Source organism: Anabas testudineus, chromosome 12, assembly GCF_900324465.2.
Source record: "Anabas testudineus chromosome 12, fAnaTes1.2, whole genome shotgun sequence".
In the NCBI taxonomy this organism is placed as follows: domain Eukaryota; kingdom Metazoa; phylum Chordata; class Actinopteri; order Anabantiformes; family Anabantidae; genus Anabas; species Anabas testudineus.
Window position 1 is genome coordinate 2,277,996 of NC_046621.1, and position 15,463 is coordinate 2,293,458.

The following is a 15,463-nucleotide window of genomic DNA, read 5'->3' on the forward strand; positions in this document are numbered from 1 at the left end:
CCTGACACTTTAATAAATGTTAAAAAGACAAATAAAAGAAATCAAACTAAATGTGGCAACAAAACTAAATTAATATGATTTACCAATTTTATCTCTTACAATAATTCTAGGATGTGGACACTAGGTGACACAATACCACCCCAAGAATTAACAGGTGAACCAGTGAAACAGACACCTCGTTGTGTTTGTTGTGCTTGTTACTACATTTAATTTAAAGGGAATTCAACCAAACTGCAGCTGAGCCACAGGGCTCCAGGTCACTGCACAGCTGGATCAGGCACTGGGGCACCCAAAACCCTGAGTCCGGTCCTGCTGTCTCCTGCTGTCGCTGCCTGGTGTCAATGTTTCCGTGGACAGGGGCTGGACGACGCGCCTCGCAGCGCTCCGGGCTTCCGCGCGTTTTTCTCGTGTGATGCGCCTGAATGAGATAAATCCAGGTGTTCAAGTTTAACGGGAGACCAGCAGCCTGTCTGTCCGAGTCGAGGCGAGGCGAGGATGGAGCGCAGCGAGGCGGACGAGCAGGAGAGCAGCTCGTCCCAACAAAACACGATGTGGAAACAGTTTCAAGCCAAAGCCAAGCCGCTGCTCAGCCCCAAGCTGGGCGCCAGAGAGCCCGAGGACAAGAAGGAGCGGGGCATGTGGATGTTCAAGAAGATGAAGAGGAAGGAAAACGTCGCCCTGGACCGGGTGATCTCCTCCTCGCAGCCCGACCTGCTCTTCTCCGCTCAGGTGGATGTGGAGGCGAAAGACGCTGCGCTCTGCGGCAAAGCGCGCAAAAGCGGCTCCGGACTCGGCCGAGAGAAGCCGCAGTCGTCCTCCAAGCACAAGTCTGTCAGCTCGAATAAGCCCACGGTGTCTCAGCTGGTGCAGTGTCACCACAAGAGCTCCTCTCTGGGGTCTGCGTGCCTGGAGAGGCTGGCCGAGCCACCGGGCGGCGGCGGAGGCGGCGGCGAAGCGGCAACAGCCGCTGCAGCGGAGCCACAGCTGGAGAGGAAAGATGAGCCGACGGTGAGCTCCCATCAGTTCAATACTCTGGTTTGTTATAGATTATAACAGGTTGACATGTGGATCCCAGCTTAATGAAGGCTGGGACCAGTTTAATAAGACTGAAATGATCCACTGAGCATCAGCAGCTTTAAAGGCCCAGTTCATTTAGTTCAGTCACTCAGCTGCAGCCTTTAACTTCAGCCAAGTGATGGTGGAGCTGAGTTCAACCAGGTGTCCCTAATAGACTGGAAACTAACGGTATATACACACTGAACAGAGGAATCGAAACTATGTGGTTGAAAAAGAGGAAAATACTTTTAGTTTTACTGCCCTGAGTGAACATCAGCTCACATCACACTAACCCCCCCATCCTGAAACACACACTGTGTTTAATCCCACAGGAGCCAGGTCGGGAGGAGAGACGGCTGTATTTGAGTTTATTCCCCTGAAAAAAGGAAAAGTCCAAAGTTCACTGATGTTTAAGAAGTAAAACGAAATGTTGGTGGAGGAGCCGTGCACATCTGGATTAGATGTTCTGTGTGTGTATTCTCTTCTCCCTCCTTTAATTCTTTACTTTGTGAGACAGAGGACCAGTAAAAGACTCTAGGACTAGAGTAACTACAATAACACACTAAACATCATCTTGTAGAAATAGTCCAGGTATAATTAGGGGGAATCCTAAATACCTGTATCCTCTATACATAGAGTCATGTTCCTTCCTTGATCCTTCACTTGTTCCTGGACAGAGTCGTAGTATTTAAGAAGCTAACGCAGACACAGTCGCTTCTAGTAAACAAGGAAATGCTCTGTATGTTCAGGGAGATTAGTAAGAAAGATATTTCATTTTCAGTTTCTAAGGGAAACACCCGCTCTCGTGCTTTAGGACTGATAGTAAAAGTGTTTTCTTTGTACAAGACAAACAGCTGAGGCTCGGTGACGTTGTCAGAGGCTGTTTACCTGTGTGTGTGGCTGTGTAAACAAACAGTGTGCACTTTAAATCCGTCCACAGTATCCTGTGGTTTGCACAGTAGTCCCTGAACTGTGGTTGGACTTGAGGTTGGGTATTTTAGGACACTGGACCGGCTTTAAATCTGTCTGTGACCTTAAGAGTCTATAAATTCCTCTCATCCTTTAGCACATCCTGTCACTCAGGCTTACGCCACTGGAGGAGGATTAAATTCGAGCCGGGCCCGCACGGCTCCTCCTCTTCCTCCCTCCTACTCACCTGTTGCTCCGTCTCCTGTTAAGCTGTGACACCTGCTCTACCACACCTGCTCTGCTCCTTCCCTGCTGCAGTCACTTTCTGTGGAGATGCTTTTTGGATTTTGGAGTAAACACATCCTCACTGTGTCCAGATAGTTTTTAAAGTAAACCCCACTCCTCACCTTTAACCTCTCTCCGCGTCCTGCTCGACCCTGGATCTCTTTCTAAGCGAGGCCCCGGTGGCAGAGTCCCGACTAGCGATACGTGGTTTACTTCGCTTTGCCTCTTGTGATGACTCCGTTTCTCTCTCCTCCACATGTCGACGGCTGCTGTCGGTGAGCTGATCATCACCATCCCCTCGTTTTTGATCTGTACACACACAAGTGGGGAGTTCTGTCTCTACATGGGTCCAGATTTCTCAGATCACTCGTTTTTCTAATTACAGCCCCGTAAAAAATTGGTTCTTGTATGTGAAGGTCGCTTTAGGATTAACTGTCTTATGACAGAGGATTAAAGTGAATCAACAAAGTGTCAAACTGAGCTGTCAGGTGTCAAAATAAAAGCATCAAATAACAACTGAGATTTCACTTAATTTACAGGAGTAGTATGACTCATATTGATGTTTTCAGGTCAATACTCATCACCCTCACATAGTGAGATTAACAATCTATAAATAAAGTGTGTATTTAGTACTTTGTCAAACATGTTTGTGAATCTCATTTTATTTGTAGCACACTTCACACTTTGCTGAATTTGTTTATGTATTAAGCTTTACAAACACAGCTCACACAGTATGACTGTGCACATTTACGGAGCTGCCACTGGTGGATTTTAGGTGTTATGCTAAACAGGAAGTAGTGAGATCACCGCCTCTTACGCTCCATGTTTGAGATCATCGATGCATCGATTCTGCATGTCAGGAACTGCTGGTGTCCTGTAAGCCGTGCACATGCGATGCATGTGCTGCCACTTCCTCTTTTCTTTACCCTCAGAAACCAGCAACAACTTTCTGTCAGTGGTGCATCAACATGTCTCTTGATGCTGCTTTTTGAATTCCCACCATTCTCACACTGTCACACGTCTGTAGCTGAGTACAACTCACGTCTCTGCAGCACAGTTTGTTGGTGGGTGTTGTGAAGAAAACATGTGAGATTGTACTTTTCTTAAATGCTCTCAGCTGGAGCGAGCCTGGTGGGAGCTTCTTCTGCCTTTTATTTACACTATTGATCACTGCTGGCAACAGTATTGATGTTAATGGACCCTAGAGGCCTCAACTTCATGTTATGAAAGCTCTGCTGTTGACACAAAGACATATGTTCATAATTTAGCCAGGGTTGGAAATTTACACTTGCTCAGGAACTGATTAGCTAATGGAAATATCTTTTTAGGTAATAAATAATTATAAATATAACCAAGTAGAGTTGCGATTGGACACAGTCTGTACATGTCTGGAGTATCAGAGTATCAGAAATCCGCAGCTGATCAGTTCATCACTGTCACATCCAGACATCCGTTTCATTCTTAGGATATCGACTGATCAATCAGCTTCATTTCATTAAAATTAAATGAAATGATGTTAACCTTATATATTATTGATGTGATTTCAAGGGCTGACCTGCACCTGGACCGCGTGCAGTGGAAACAGCTGAATCCTGACTGCGCTGTTAACTCTGGCAGCCTGGTTACTTCTGTAAACTCCCTGACTCAGCTCGTTTGGGTTTGTGGCTGCTGCACTCGTCTGTTTCCACCTGATAAGGTGATTTCAGGCTGTCATTGACTAAGTTCAAATATAAAAATCTACTACTTTGTTCTCTGTGGTGGAAAGGGTTAAAAACTGAAGCAGAGGAACTGTGTGAGCGGAGGAAGAGACAGCAGAGTTTGATGGTTGGTGTTGATTGCTGGTGGATGCCATCTTTGTTTTCATTTTGTGTTGTCATTGTGGTTATTGTGTAACTGTGAGTTCTGTCATTGTGATATTTTTACATTTGATACGTAAATTACACAAAAGTTAAAAGAGGGTTTCTACTATTATAGTGTCAGCAGCTCCGTGGAGTTGACCGTGACCGTGTTTCCCTGTTTCTGCTGTAACGTTTCAAGCTAAAGCAGCTTTAATACGTAACTCTTTTCACCCTCACACACCAGCAGCCTGTTGTCATCATATCTGAGCGGACTTACCCCTTTTCTAACATCCTGCTGCTGAGGATGGTGCCTCCACCTACGATACACCCACCACACAGTCAGTGAGACACATTCACCCACAGGATGATCTCAGTCACAGTATTTTATTGGCCTGTTCTCAGATGCCGCCCAGAGGAATTGTGAAATGCTTCAGACGTTTTCAGCCTCAGGAAACACGTCTGTGTTTCATAACGTGATACTGATCGCTGCTGGTCTCTGACTGCTGCAGAAGGAGCCGTCAGCTTAAAGTCACTTCTGATTTTGAGCAGAAACTTTAGATGAAATTCAGTGTTGAGTCTCGTTAGCTACTGAAAGTCTGAACATTTGTCACGTTCAGCCTTCAAACCTGCTTTTTGTCCAAACACACTCTGACCCAGAGACACGTTTGGTTACAGTATGACTGTGTTCCTGTTTGTTTTTGTGGTGTTTGTGTCGCTGTGGCTTCAACACATTCATCATATACAGAGGAAAACACATTATGTCATTTTTAAGAGGCAGAGTTCGCACAGCCAAGGAATGGTTATCTATTAAATTATGTGTTGCCAGTTTATTGATCCAGAGGCTCAAACTGTCATTAACACATCATTAAATCTTAAGTCTGAACTGTAACACATAAAACAAGTGGAGGCTCCCACAGCTGCAGACAGTAGACAGTAGATAGTGCAGTGGTCATGTGTTATCACACAGAAGACTTATTGATCGTAGCATCTCTGTAAGTGGAAGTCAACAGGAGGCTGCTCCCAGCAGAGCAGGTCTCTTGTACTAAAAGCGACGTACAGTGACACGATGCTCAGTCTCTCTGTGTGTGGTCATTTAGTATGTCTGTGGTTTGTTTGCATGTCTTTGTTGTTGTCTCTTTATGGACCTTTAGCATCTTGTAGTGGTTGTTTGACATCTCTTTAGTCATTTTCATCTCTTTACAGTCGTTGTTGTGCCTCTTTGTAGTCGTTCTGTGCCTTTGTGGACAGGATTGACTTTCAACTTCACCTACTATTGACAGATGCACGATGGAACATTTAAATGAGACAGACATTACAGAGATTTGTGAATGCATCCATGTGTAGATGATGATGGTGAGATGTCTGCCAGAGTTTCACCTGCATTAACAAAACCACTGTTCATAGAAGCATGCACACTCCTATGCATCCATACGTCTGTTCAGTTTCTGCACTGCAGCAGCAGCCGGTGCTGCTGTGGGAGTGATGGTTATACAAGAATGGAAAAAATATCAGTTCATCACTACTCTGGTCGGATGGGAGGAAGCTGCTCTCTTGTAATTTCCTGTCAGTGGTTGCCCCTGGGACAAGTTACCGAGCTGAATTAGACGCTTCAGTCAGTGTTAGCTGTGTACAATGGTGGATACAAATATGACTGAGGTAGTGAACGGCGCATTTCAGTGACGACTTAAAGCCGTTTTTTTTCTTCTTAAAGACGTCGGTGAGTTTACTTTGAGATTGTGGCTTGTGTGCTGATGGTGCAACTGGTTTCACATTGTGCTGTTTGTAATTCATCTATTTCTGCTCTCAGGGTATGGCGGCTCCGTACTCGTCAGGAGTCACGCCTGAGAGAGCTGCCCCCAGCTCAGGGATGTACAAACTGGAGATTGAGCTGAAGAGAGGACACAACCTGGCCGTCAGAGACAGAGGAGGTAGAGTTCTGTCTCATCTGTACGATTTATTTCTTGCTGCTTCTCTGTTCTTGATTTTATGGATCAGTCCTAACTTTGTCTTCTCAGGCAGCAGTGATCCATATGTCAAGTTCAAACTCGCTGGTAAAGAAGTGTTCAGGAGCAAAATCATCCCCAAAAATCTCAACCCAGTGTGGGATGAGAAGGTGACTTTAATAATGGATAGTCTGAGTGAGCCTTTGTATATAAAGGTAACGACACACACACACACACACACACACACACACACACACAAAGCTTTTCCGTCTCAATTCTTAACGAACACAAGAGCGAGTGGATTTTTTTGTTGCTCCTCTGTAGGTGTTTGACTATGACTTTGGCCTTCAAGATGACTTCATGGGTTCTGCTTACCTATACTTAGAGTCTCTAGAGCAGCAGAGGTAGGTCACTGAATGCTGTTATTGATGCCACCATGTGGTTGAATTAATGAGTTCCTCCCCCCATGAGTCTCCGTTTTACAAATAAACATTCTCCTTTCAGTTCCTTTACTTAGCTCTGGTCACCTAATTAACTAATGATGCCCCCAAGCTGCACTTTATGTAGGGCCCCTTACCAACTGACTCCCGACACTGTGACGCTGTGTGTGAATCGATTTTTCTCTAGTAATCTTTGTTTGACCTTTACCCGGTCCTGTGTGAGTGTGATGGAATCACAGATCTGGAAGTTAAACTGCTAAATCGGATATTTTAGTTTTAGAAAATCTGTTGCCTCTGTACATTTGACATTTGTTGATATGTTAGTCGTCATGTGTGGAACTTGTCATTTTCATTAATGAACATCCAGTATGGTGACTAGGTTTAGAGTCGGGGAGTCGATCGTGTAGCAACACATACTCATACCTGTGTCTTACAGGACGATACCTGTAACTCTGGTTCTGAAGGACCCTCAGTACCCTGATCAGGACCTGGGCTCCCTGGAGTTGGCCGTCACCCTGACGCCTAAAGACAGTCCCATTGAGGAACGACAGGATTCAACGGTATGGATACTAGTCTGTCAGTTAAATGAAACACAGTCTAATCCTTATTTAATCTTTTCAGCTCCAAAAGCTTTGTGGGTTTTATTTGCAAAATGTTGGTGTGTGAAGTAACTTCAGCTGTCAGACGCAGTAAATGTACAGTATGTACAAAAACACACAAGGATTATTTAGTTTCATTTTCATTTTGTCTGTTCCCCGCAGCCGTGTGAGGTTAAGACGTATCGGTGGAAACCGTATGTGAATAAAGTGAGTGCAGTGGTTAGGCTGGTAGCAACTTCCTATCCCACCCCCATCCTCCTTCACCCTTTAGTCGACTGAGTAGCTTTTTCTTTATCACAGGAAGAAATAGGCTGAACAGAAAATCAGGGTCCTTTGTTGTTTTACTAAATATTCGGTTTAATGTTGTTAGCTTTAAGGTTTTAGCTTCAGTGTCAGGTTGATTTTACCACAGCAGCTTCTATGAATAAAGTAAAAAACTGATCTTAATGATAGAGCGACAATTCGTTTTAGCTTTATCCTTTTTATCATTTTATTTAGAAATAAATGTGATTTTGACTGATGCATGTTTGGAAGCAAGGAAGCGACAAAATAATAATTCTCCTTCACAAACTCACTCATTTAATTTGGAAATGTTTTCATGGTGTAGAAAAGCTGCAGCTACAGTGACTCGAGTTGATTTTAATGTGGGAGAAGTCGTTTCCGCTGGTGAACAGTGTCACAGAATGGAAATCTGCAGTGTTTAGTTTTATAGTACACGTGCAGGATCAAACTGTTTACAACTTGCAGACATATTAGAAACCGGTGTTGCCATATTTACCGCTAGCATCTGTTTATGTGTCACAAGAGTCTTTAAAAAAGATTTAAAGCTGCTCAAATAATTAGCAGCAATGAATCTTATTAGTATTTATAATGTGAAAGACCACAGAGAATTATTCCTGTCAGTCCTAGCTAAAGTTTTAGCTTCTTTCAGCTCGTTGTTTTGGTTTTATGGTCCAGACCTTTACATGTCATAATCATTTAATTTGCTGTTATTCAAATGCTGCTTGTTTCCACATCAAATTAAAACAGACAATAATTTCGGTGTCTTCTAACTCCTGAGGGAACCACCGGGATCTTTAGCTGCTAAGTTCTTTTGTTGTTGTGTTAGTTCATCTCTAACTGAGACTGTACAGTGGGTGTGGGGGGGGTTCCTCTGAACCTGTCGACCTGCAGAGGTTAGAAACAACCCTAAGACTGTGATGAGCAAATGATAAAGTTGTGGACTGGACATTAAACAATTAGCTGAAAGACTCTGGAGCAAACATGAAATATTCAGTAGTGATTCACTATTTTAGATTTTATTTCAGTTTAGTTGTAATCACGCTTTCTGTTGTGTTACTTTCGTTCTTCATTAGCATACGAGCATCAGGCTTCCACATGTATCCTCAGCACTAAGATTTTAAGCACAGCCTGTCTCGTTCATCTTTTATTCAAGACATAAATTAATGATAGGTCACGTCCCAGTCTGTGCTGCAGCTCCTGTCAGAGACGACATCAGCATCAAATGATGTGAAGGAGAGATGGAGGGAGACAGAGAAGAGAAATGACAAATACAGGAGAATCCACACTCAGAGCCAGAGAGCGAGGGTAGATCATCATTAAAGATGACAATAACCGATATTCAGTGCTGTAGAGAACATTTCCCACTGTTAGAATCTGTTTGGCTGCTTTATTAAATGACTACACCTCCTCTTCATCACTTGTCTTACAGCCTCCCCCAGTGGTTTAAAAATGACTGCACTTTGCAGCTTTGCTAGTTTTCTTGTGTCCCACATACTTTGCTGCCCTCTAGTTTAACCCTTTCACACTTTAAGGAGTAGAAATAGGAGAAATAATGTATTTTATGTATTTTAATGTATGTTCAGACTATGCTGCTCAGGAGGTCTTGGAAACGTTCCACTAAGGTAAATGATCCTCGTCGTCTGTGTGTGCCATCACGGCTTTCCATTAACTGCCCCGACTCCCTCATGTTTGTCGCCTCTGTGTCGCTTTTCATCGTGTGATATCACGTATTTTTAGAGCCTCACCTGACCACGTCGTTTCCATCCAACATACTGTGTATTGAGTAGCTTACATGCTGATTGCTGTCATTTTCATTCACTGCCTGCAACTAGGGTCCCGTTCTTCACACTGTATCATACCCATTTATTTATGGTGTATGTGTTGAGTAAAAGTCAGTGTGTGTGTGTGTGTCTGTGTGTGTGAACCAGCAGCAGCAGTCAATCCGTCTCTCAGAGCTGCATCGGAAATCCCAGCTCTGGAGAGGGATTGTGAGCATCGCGCTGATCGAAGGTCACAACCTGATTCCCATGGACCCCAACGGTCTGAGTGACCCGTACGTCAAGTTCAGACTGGGACCACAGAAGTACAGGAGCAAGGTTTGTGAGACTTAGACGTCTGCAGTGGTGGATGTAGCTGGTGATGTTGTTACCAAGTGTTCCTTTGAATAATGTGTGTGTGTGTGTGTGTGTGTGTGTGTGTGTGTGTGTGTGTGTGTGTGTGTGTGTGTGTGTGTGTGTGTGTGCAGACTGTGCCAAAGACCTTGAATCCACAGTGGAGGGAGCAGTTTGATCTACATCTGTATGAGGAGACAGGAGGGGTGTTGGAGATCACTGTGTGGGACAGAGACACCGGGAGGAGAGACGATTTCATCGGACGGTCAGTCTCTGGAATCTAAAACATATTCTCTCATTTAGTCAATATGTTTTCACCTTATCATCGATTTCACTGATCAGTGGGCGGAGACTGACCTCCTGTCCATCATTCTCACACCACTGAACTCTTAACTTGTGTGTTTGTTGTCCAGCTGCCAGTTGGACCTCTCCACTCTGACTAAAGAGCAAACCCATCACCTGGAGCTGCCGCTGGAGGAGTCCCGGGGCTACGTGGTGCTGCTGGTCACGCTGACCGCCTCGGCCCACGTCTCCATCGCCGACCTGTCCGTCACGCCGCTGGACGACCCGCAGGAGCGCAGAGAGATAATGAAACGATATGTAAGCAGCAATCGCAGTGACTCAGGCTCAGAACAGTTAGGATGAAATATCTAAATATTTATATTTGTTCTTCTTTCCCCGTCTTTGTCTCCAGAGTGTGTTGAAGTCATTGTCGAACTTTAAAGACGTGGGCATAGTGCAGGTGAAGGTGATGAGAGCAGAAGGACTCATGGCTGCAGATGTAAATGGTAAAGAGTTTAAAATGAATCAGGAAAAGATTTACACACCTTTTTGACACAGATGTAGTCGACAAATTGCGTATTTCTCCTTGTTGTCTTAGGTAAGAGCGATCCTTTCTGTGTGTTGGAGCTGAACAATGACCGACTGCAGACACACACTGTTTACAAGAACCTCAATCCAGAGTGGAACAAAGTTTTCACCTTGTGAGTGACGGTACTAACGATATATCACCACTGATTTCTGTTGTTACTTTGTTGAGTATAATGTTGAATAATTATTATATGTTATATGAAGAACTTGCACGTGATCTATGAGTTCTACATTTAATCAGCACAAAAAGCCTCAGAAACAGCATTTAGGCCAAAATGAGAGAATAAAAATGCACTGAAACCATCTGATTACTATATTTAAATATAATATGGGTTTACAAAAAAGCAAATAACCAAACGTAGGATACAAATAGTTTAACAGTGAAGGAACCTCCATGTCACTGTCACTCCACTTTCCTCTCTCGTCAGTAATGTGAAAGACATTCACTCAGTGCTGGAGGTGACGGTGTTCGACGAGGACAGAGACAGGAGCGCTGACTTTCTGGGAAAAGTTGCCATCCCACTTTTACGAGTGAGTGTAAGAACATGTGGCTGTGGATTGGTCTTGCAAACTTCAGACCCTAACTACGTTTTATCTGTGTCAGATCCGTAACGGTGAGCAGAAAGGGTACCTGTTGAAAAACAAGGCGCTGACAGGACCGGCCAAAGGAGTCCTCTACCTAGAGATTGACGTCGTCTACAACACTGTGAGTGTCGTCTGAGTTAAGGTGTGATGTTGAAATGTCTGCACTTTGTTACATGGCAAAATTATCTGTGTGTGTTTTCCTCTTCAGGTCAAAGCTGCCTTGAGGACGGTGGTTCCTGCAGAACAGAAATACATCGAGGAGGAGCCAAAGGTTTCTAAGCAGGTATGATGGATGGCGAGCGCCTCTCTTTTCTCTAATGCTGTTGTCCTGTATTGTGTTGACTTGATTGTTGGCCTGATTATTGTCTTGAGAGACAGTGAGAGGAGATATAAACATTTGCAGTATTCCTTTACGTGGACCTCTGTGTCTTTCAGCTGCTCCAGCAGAACTTTAACCGTGTAAAGCGGTGCATCATGGTTCTGATCAGCTACGGGACTTACATCAACAGCTGCTTTGAATGGGAATCTGCACAGAGGAGCATTGTCTCTTTTGTGGTATGAAAAACACTGAGAAACAAGTATTTCATGTGGCCTCGATCCTTGTTCGACCTGTAAAAATCGATCTGTTCTGTCATGATGAAAGATGACAGACAGAGAAAACTGACTGAACAGCATGTTTTAATGTTTAGAAAATACTAAATCACAAATCAAAACTTCATCATCAGAAGCTAGAAACATGTTTCTCATTTAGATGAGGATTCACGATGAGGTTTATGTCCTGTCTCTCCTGACAGCTGTTTATAGTCGTCGTCTGGAACTTCGAGCTCTACATGTTGCCGCTGGTGCTGCTGCTGCTGCTGGTGTGGAACTACTTCTTCTCCTCAAGCAGGGAAACAACAGAGATGGTGAGAGAGCCCCACAGCACCATTGTTTTGTGTGATCTAATTATTTTATTAAATTGTCAATTTCAATTTGTGATAGTCACAGCAAAGATAGAGAAGAAAGCATCATGAACACAAAACCAATTACAGCAGGTTTTAAAGGTTTAATGTGATTTAAATGTTTGTTCTTTGCTCTTTTTTCTGCTGCAGTCAATGGAAGCCATGTTTGAATCGGACGATGAAGAAGACGATAAAGAGGACAAGGTAGAATCATCATAACATAGAGTAATACTGAAAAGTACACGGTGCTACAGAGAATAATACTAATGTTTCCCGTCTCCCTGTCAGGAGTCAGAACCCAAAGGCTTCATGGACAAACTGTACGCCATCCAGGACGTGTTCATCAGCGTACAGAGTGCTCTCGATGAGGTGGCTTCGTACGGAGAGAGGATAAAGAAGTGGGTATCGCTAATAGTCCACTGTGTTGGGGTTAGAGGAGTTCTGAATGGCTCCCCCGTTAAACAGGAACAAACAGTAAGATTGTAAAGAGGTCTCATCAGCTGCCACGTTAACACACAGGAACAAGAGGAGGCGTCAGAAATAGACAAAAACAGGACAAAACAAAGGAGGACTGAGAAAAACACTGCAGGATATAAACATGAGAACAGTAAACTGTGCTCTGATCTCGTCTTTTATGTGTTCTGCTCTCCTTCCACTGCAGCACCGTTAACTGGACAGTGCCTTTTCTAAGCTGGCTGGCCATCACTGCCCTTTGTTTTGCCACCCTCCTTCTCTACCTCATACCTCTTCGATACCTGGTGTTAGCGTGGGGTGAGTCCTGATTTCACACAGCAGCATTACACCAATGCAGAGAATATGCACATGCACTGATTTGTTTTTGTTGTTTCTTTGTCTCTTCAGGCGTGAATAAGTTCACCAAGAAGCTCCGCGATCCCTACATGATCGACAACAACGAGCTGCTTGACTTTCTCTCCAGAGTGCCCTCTGATGTTCAAGTGGTGGGTAACTCGACTTCATGGTGCAGATAGGAGGAACACCGAGTAGATCAGAGGGAGTACTTGATGCTGTAAAGGGTGTTTGCATGGCAAGACATCAGAAATATAAAACAGAGGGAGGCTAAAAACAGTAGAGAGTTAAATGTGTGTTGGTTTGAAATCAGCTACAGCAGCAATTTCTGCACTTTGCACATATATATCTGTGTTATTTTGGAAATCATTCTGCAGAACGTTGGCTGATATTTACTGGATCAGGTCTTCCCTCCCTCCCTCTCTGTGCACTACTTCCTGTTCCAGTCCCTATGTGTAAGATTCGTAAATCGATTGATAGTTTTAAATGTGTGTTTGCTGCAAAAGTTGAAAACGTCTTCGGGAGAATATATTTAAAATACGCTGCTTTAATGTGTGCACGTGGAGCGGCTACAGCACTGCTTACGTCTGAGTCTGTCTATATATTTTCATCTGCATGTGTGTGTGTGTTGACAGATGCAGTATCGTGAACACAGGGTCGACCCCGGACAAAGTCCCAACAAACGGAGGAGGACCAACGTGAGCTAGCTGCTCCGTCTTCTGTCATCGTTCCCTCTGCTAGAAACATGGAACCTGTAAACGATGTAAAATATCTTATTTATAAATTTCTTGTATATTTTGATTCTTTTGAAACTTGCTCTGCTGGTTTTTGGTTTTTTGTTACTGATTTATTTTGTAAATCTTGTAAAGAAATATTTTTTAATCCCTTTTATTTCTGGATGAGCCTGAATTACATGTTGTTAATGTATGTTATGAATGTACATGTATGTTACAAAGACTATGCATGTATGACAGTGTGCTGCTGTTGCATTGCATGTTTGTTTTTTTGTTTGTTTGTTTTGTACTGGATGTGTTTTCTGTGTTATTTTAAACATAAAGTTGCATGTTTTACAGCCACCGTTACTCCATGTGTGACAGTACACACAAACATACAGTACTCAGTACATACAGTACTCAGTACATACAGTACTCAGTACATACAGTACTCAGTACACATTACCTACCGTTTTGTTGCATGTCAAATTTATGAAATGATCCTTTGTGTGTTAAGTGAAAATAGCATCAAGTCGATTTCAGTCTGAGAAAGAACCAAATGTTATTTTAACGTTATTTTGTGGTTAAAGAGACATTTCACCATGTTTTCAGGCAGCTCAGCCCATAAAATGTTGTTTTTAGCATCCGAGAAAATAATGATGACACCATGAGGGTTTTATCTGCTTGGGCTCAGAATCTGTACATATAGTACATTTACTCAAGTACTGTGCTCAGGTACAATTTTGAAATACTTTATTTAGCACTTTTTAGTACTTTGTATTACAGATGCAAACATTGTACTTTTAGTTCCACTACTTTTATTTGACGGCAGAATGAGATTGTTAAGTCAAAATATGCATTTAATACACCCAGAAGAACATAACCTAGTGTAGTTAACCCCACTGGTACCAGATTCATCTGGTGATGAACAAATCGACAAATCTAATCCAATAAAACTCAATTACATTGCTTCTAAGAGTAGTTCTGCTCATTTAACAGTTTTAAATGAATAATGAATCTACACTGAATAAACCATACTGACACTATTTTAGACTTATTTGCTGACAAATACTGAAAATGTCCTAATATCGAATGCACCCCTTTGTTTTTGTGTTGTGATTGGAGTTTAATGTGGTGTAGAAAATCGTATTTCACTTTATTTTAAATCTCCCATTTGAGTTTACTTAGCTTGAATCTTTGCTTTTTGCCTCATTCTCACATTTTCCAGTTGTTTCCCAGTTTCTCTACCTTCCTGTTTTCGGGCCAAATGTTAATGTGACGTGTACAGTCAGAGTTAGTGGGCATTAAAGTCACCAGTTTACAGTCTCTGGAGTATTTTACACGTGGAAGACTTCAGATTGCATGTCTGTGTAAGATGTCATTTAAATGTGTCTTTGCATGGCCAAACAAATGATATGCAAGTGCATCTTAGGAGACGTCGTGTGTCTGTGTCATATAGACCCTGTTATCTGTTGACTCTCTGCACCAGATTATCACTCCTGTCAGTTTGCACACAACCTGTTTATGTTTCCTGGTGGGAATTTGCTGCTGTTGAGTAATTACTATGTGTAATCGTAAGTAAGTCAAAATCAGGACTGGCAGCAACGACTGTGTAGCGTTAATCTGACAAAATATATTTCTACACATATCCACGTGTCTCTGTGTGGTTGATATAATCAAATAAAAGTGATGATTGTTGATGTTGAACTGTTAATAATGATATTTAGAGTGATGGAAACAATAGAAACAGTGTGTTCCTGCCACTTCCTTTCCCATCTTGCTATAACATTTTTTAACTTCACTTCCCATAATGCACTGGGACACCAACACAACACGGAAGTACCATTTGCTACAACTCGAGATGAGGGTTTGTTGAGAGGTTTGTTTTCTCGTATTTTGCAGTTTGCAGCTGGGAATATATATTTAAAATATGCCGAACAAGCTGTTAGTTATTATTATTTTGAATGTACTCATGAATGTACAGATAACTTTCACTGAATTACTTTAATACTAAAACAACTTAAAAACTTGACGATTTCCGTGCGAGATCTGGAGTTGAACTGTCAGATGCGTCTTTTTTCCAA

At 42.8% G+C, this 15,463-nt stretch overlaps 1 protein-coding gene across 4 annotated transcripts; it reads left to right on the forward strand.

Moving 5' to 3' along the window:
• Nucleotides 1-192: 192 nt before the first annotated feature.
• On the forward strand, nt 193-14,355 carry mctp1b (multiple C2 domains, transmembrane 1b). 4 transcript variants are annotated; one of them, XM_033326275.1, is made up of 21 exons: nt 193-1,008; nt 5,896-6,016; nt 6,104-6,246; nt 6,356-6,435; nt 6,908-7,031; nt 8,936-8,974; nt 9,284-9,448; nt 9,598-9,728; nt 9,877-10,063; nt 10,158-10,251; nt 10,344-10,446; nt 10,762-10,864; nt 10,938-11,039; nt 11,127-11,201; nt 11,354-11,473; nt 11,713-11,823; nt 12,010-12,063; nt 12,148-12,257; nt 12,521-12,630; nt 12,721-12,818; nt 13,302-14,355. In XM_033326275.1, exons 1-21 carry the CDS (start codon nt 496-498, stop codon nt 13,371-13,373), a joined length of 2,655 nt encoding a protein of 884 aa, XP_033182166.1. In that variant the 5' UTR covers nt 193-495; the 3' UTR covers nt 13,374-14,355. The 4 variants fall into 4 exon arrangements, with proteins under 4 accessions (XP_033182166.1, XP_026210295.1, XP_026210297.1 ...); XM_026354510.1 differs by having other exon boundaries at nt 194-1,008; nt 9,281-9,448; XM_026354512.1 differs by lacking the exon at nt 8,936-8,974 and having other exon boundaries at nt 207-1,008.
• The last annotated feature ends 1,108 nt before the right edge of the window (nt 14,356-15,463 follow it).

What these genes read in the sequence shown, in the direction of transcription:
- mctp1b (XM_026354510.1), top strand. Translation starts at nt 496, where the DNA reads ATGGAGCGCAGCGAGGCGGACGAGCAGGAGAGCAGCTCGTCCCAACAA. An exon ending in AGAGACGATTTCATCGGACG is followed by an intron (nt 9,729 to 9,876) that starts GTCAGTCTCTGG and finishes TTTGTTGTCCAG; the next exon opens with CTGCCAGTTGGACCTCTCCA. An exon ending in TTGCCATCCCACTTTTACGA is followed by an intron (nt 10,865 to 10,937) that starts GTGAGTGTAAGA and finishes TATCTGTGTCAG; the next exon opens with ATCCGTAACGGTGAGCAGAA.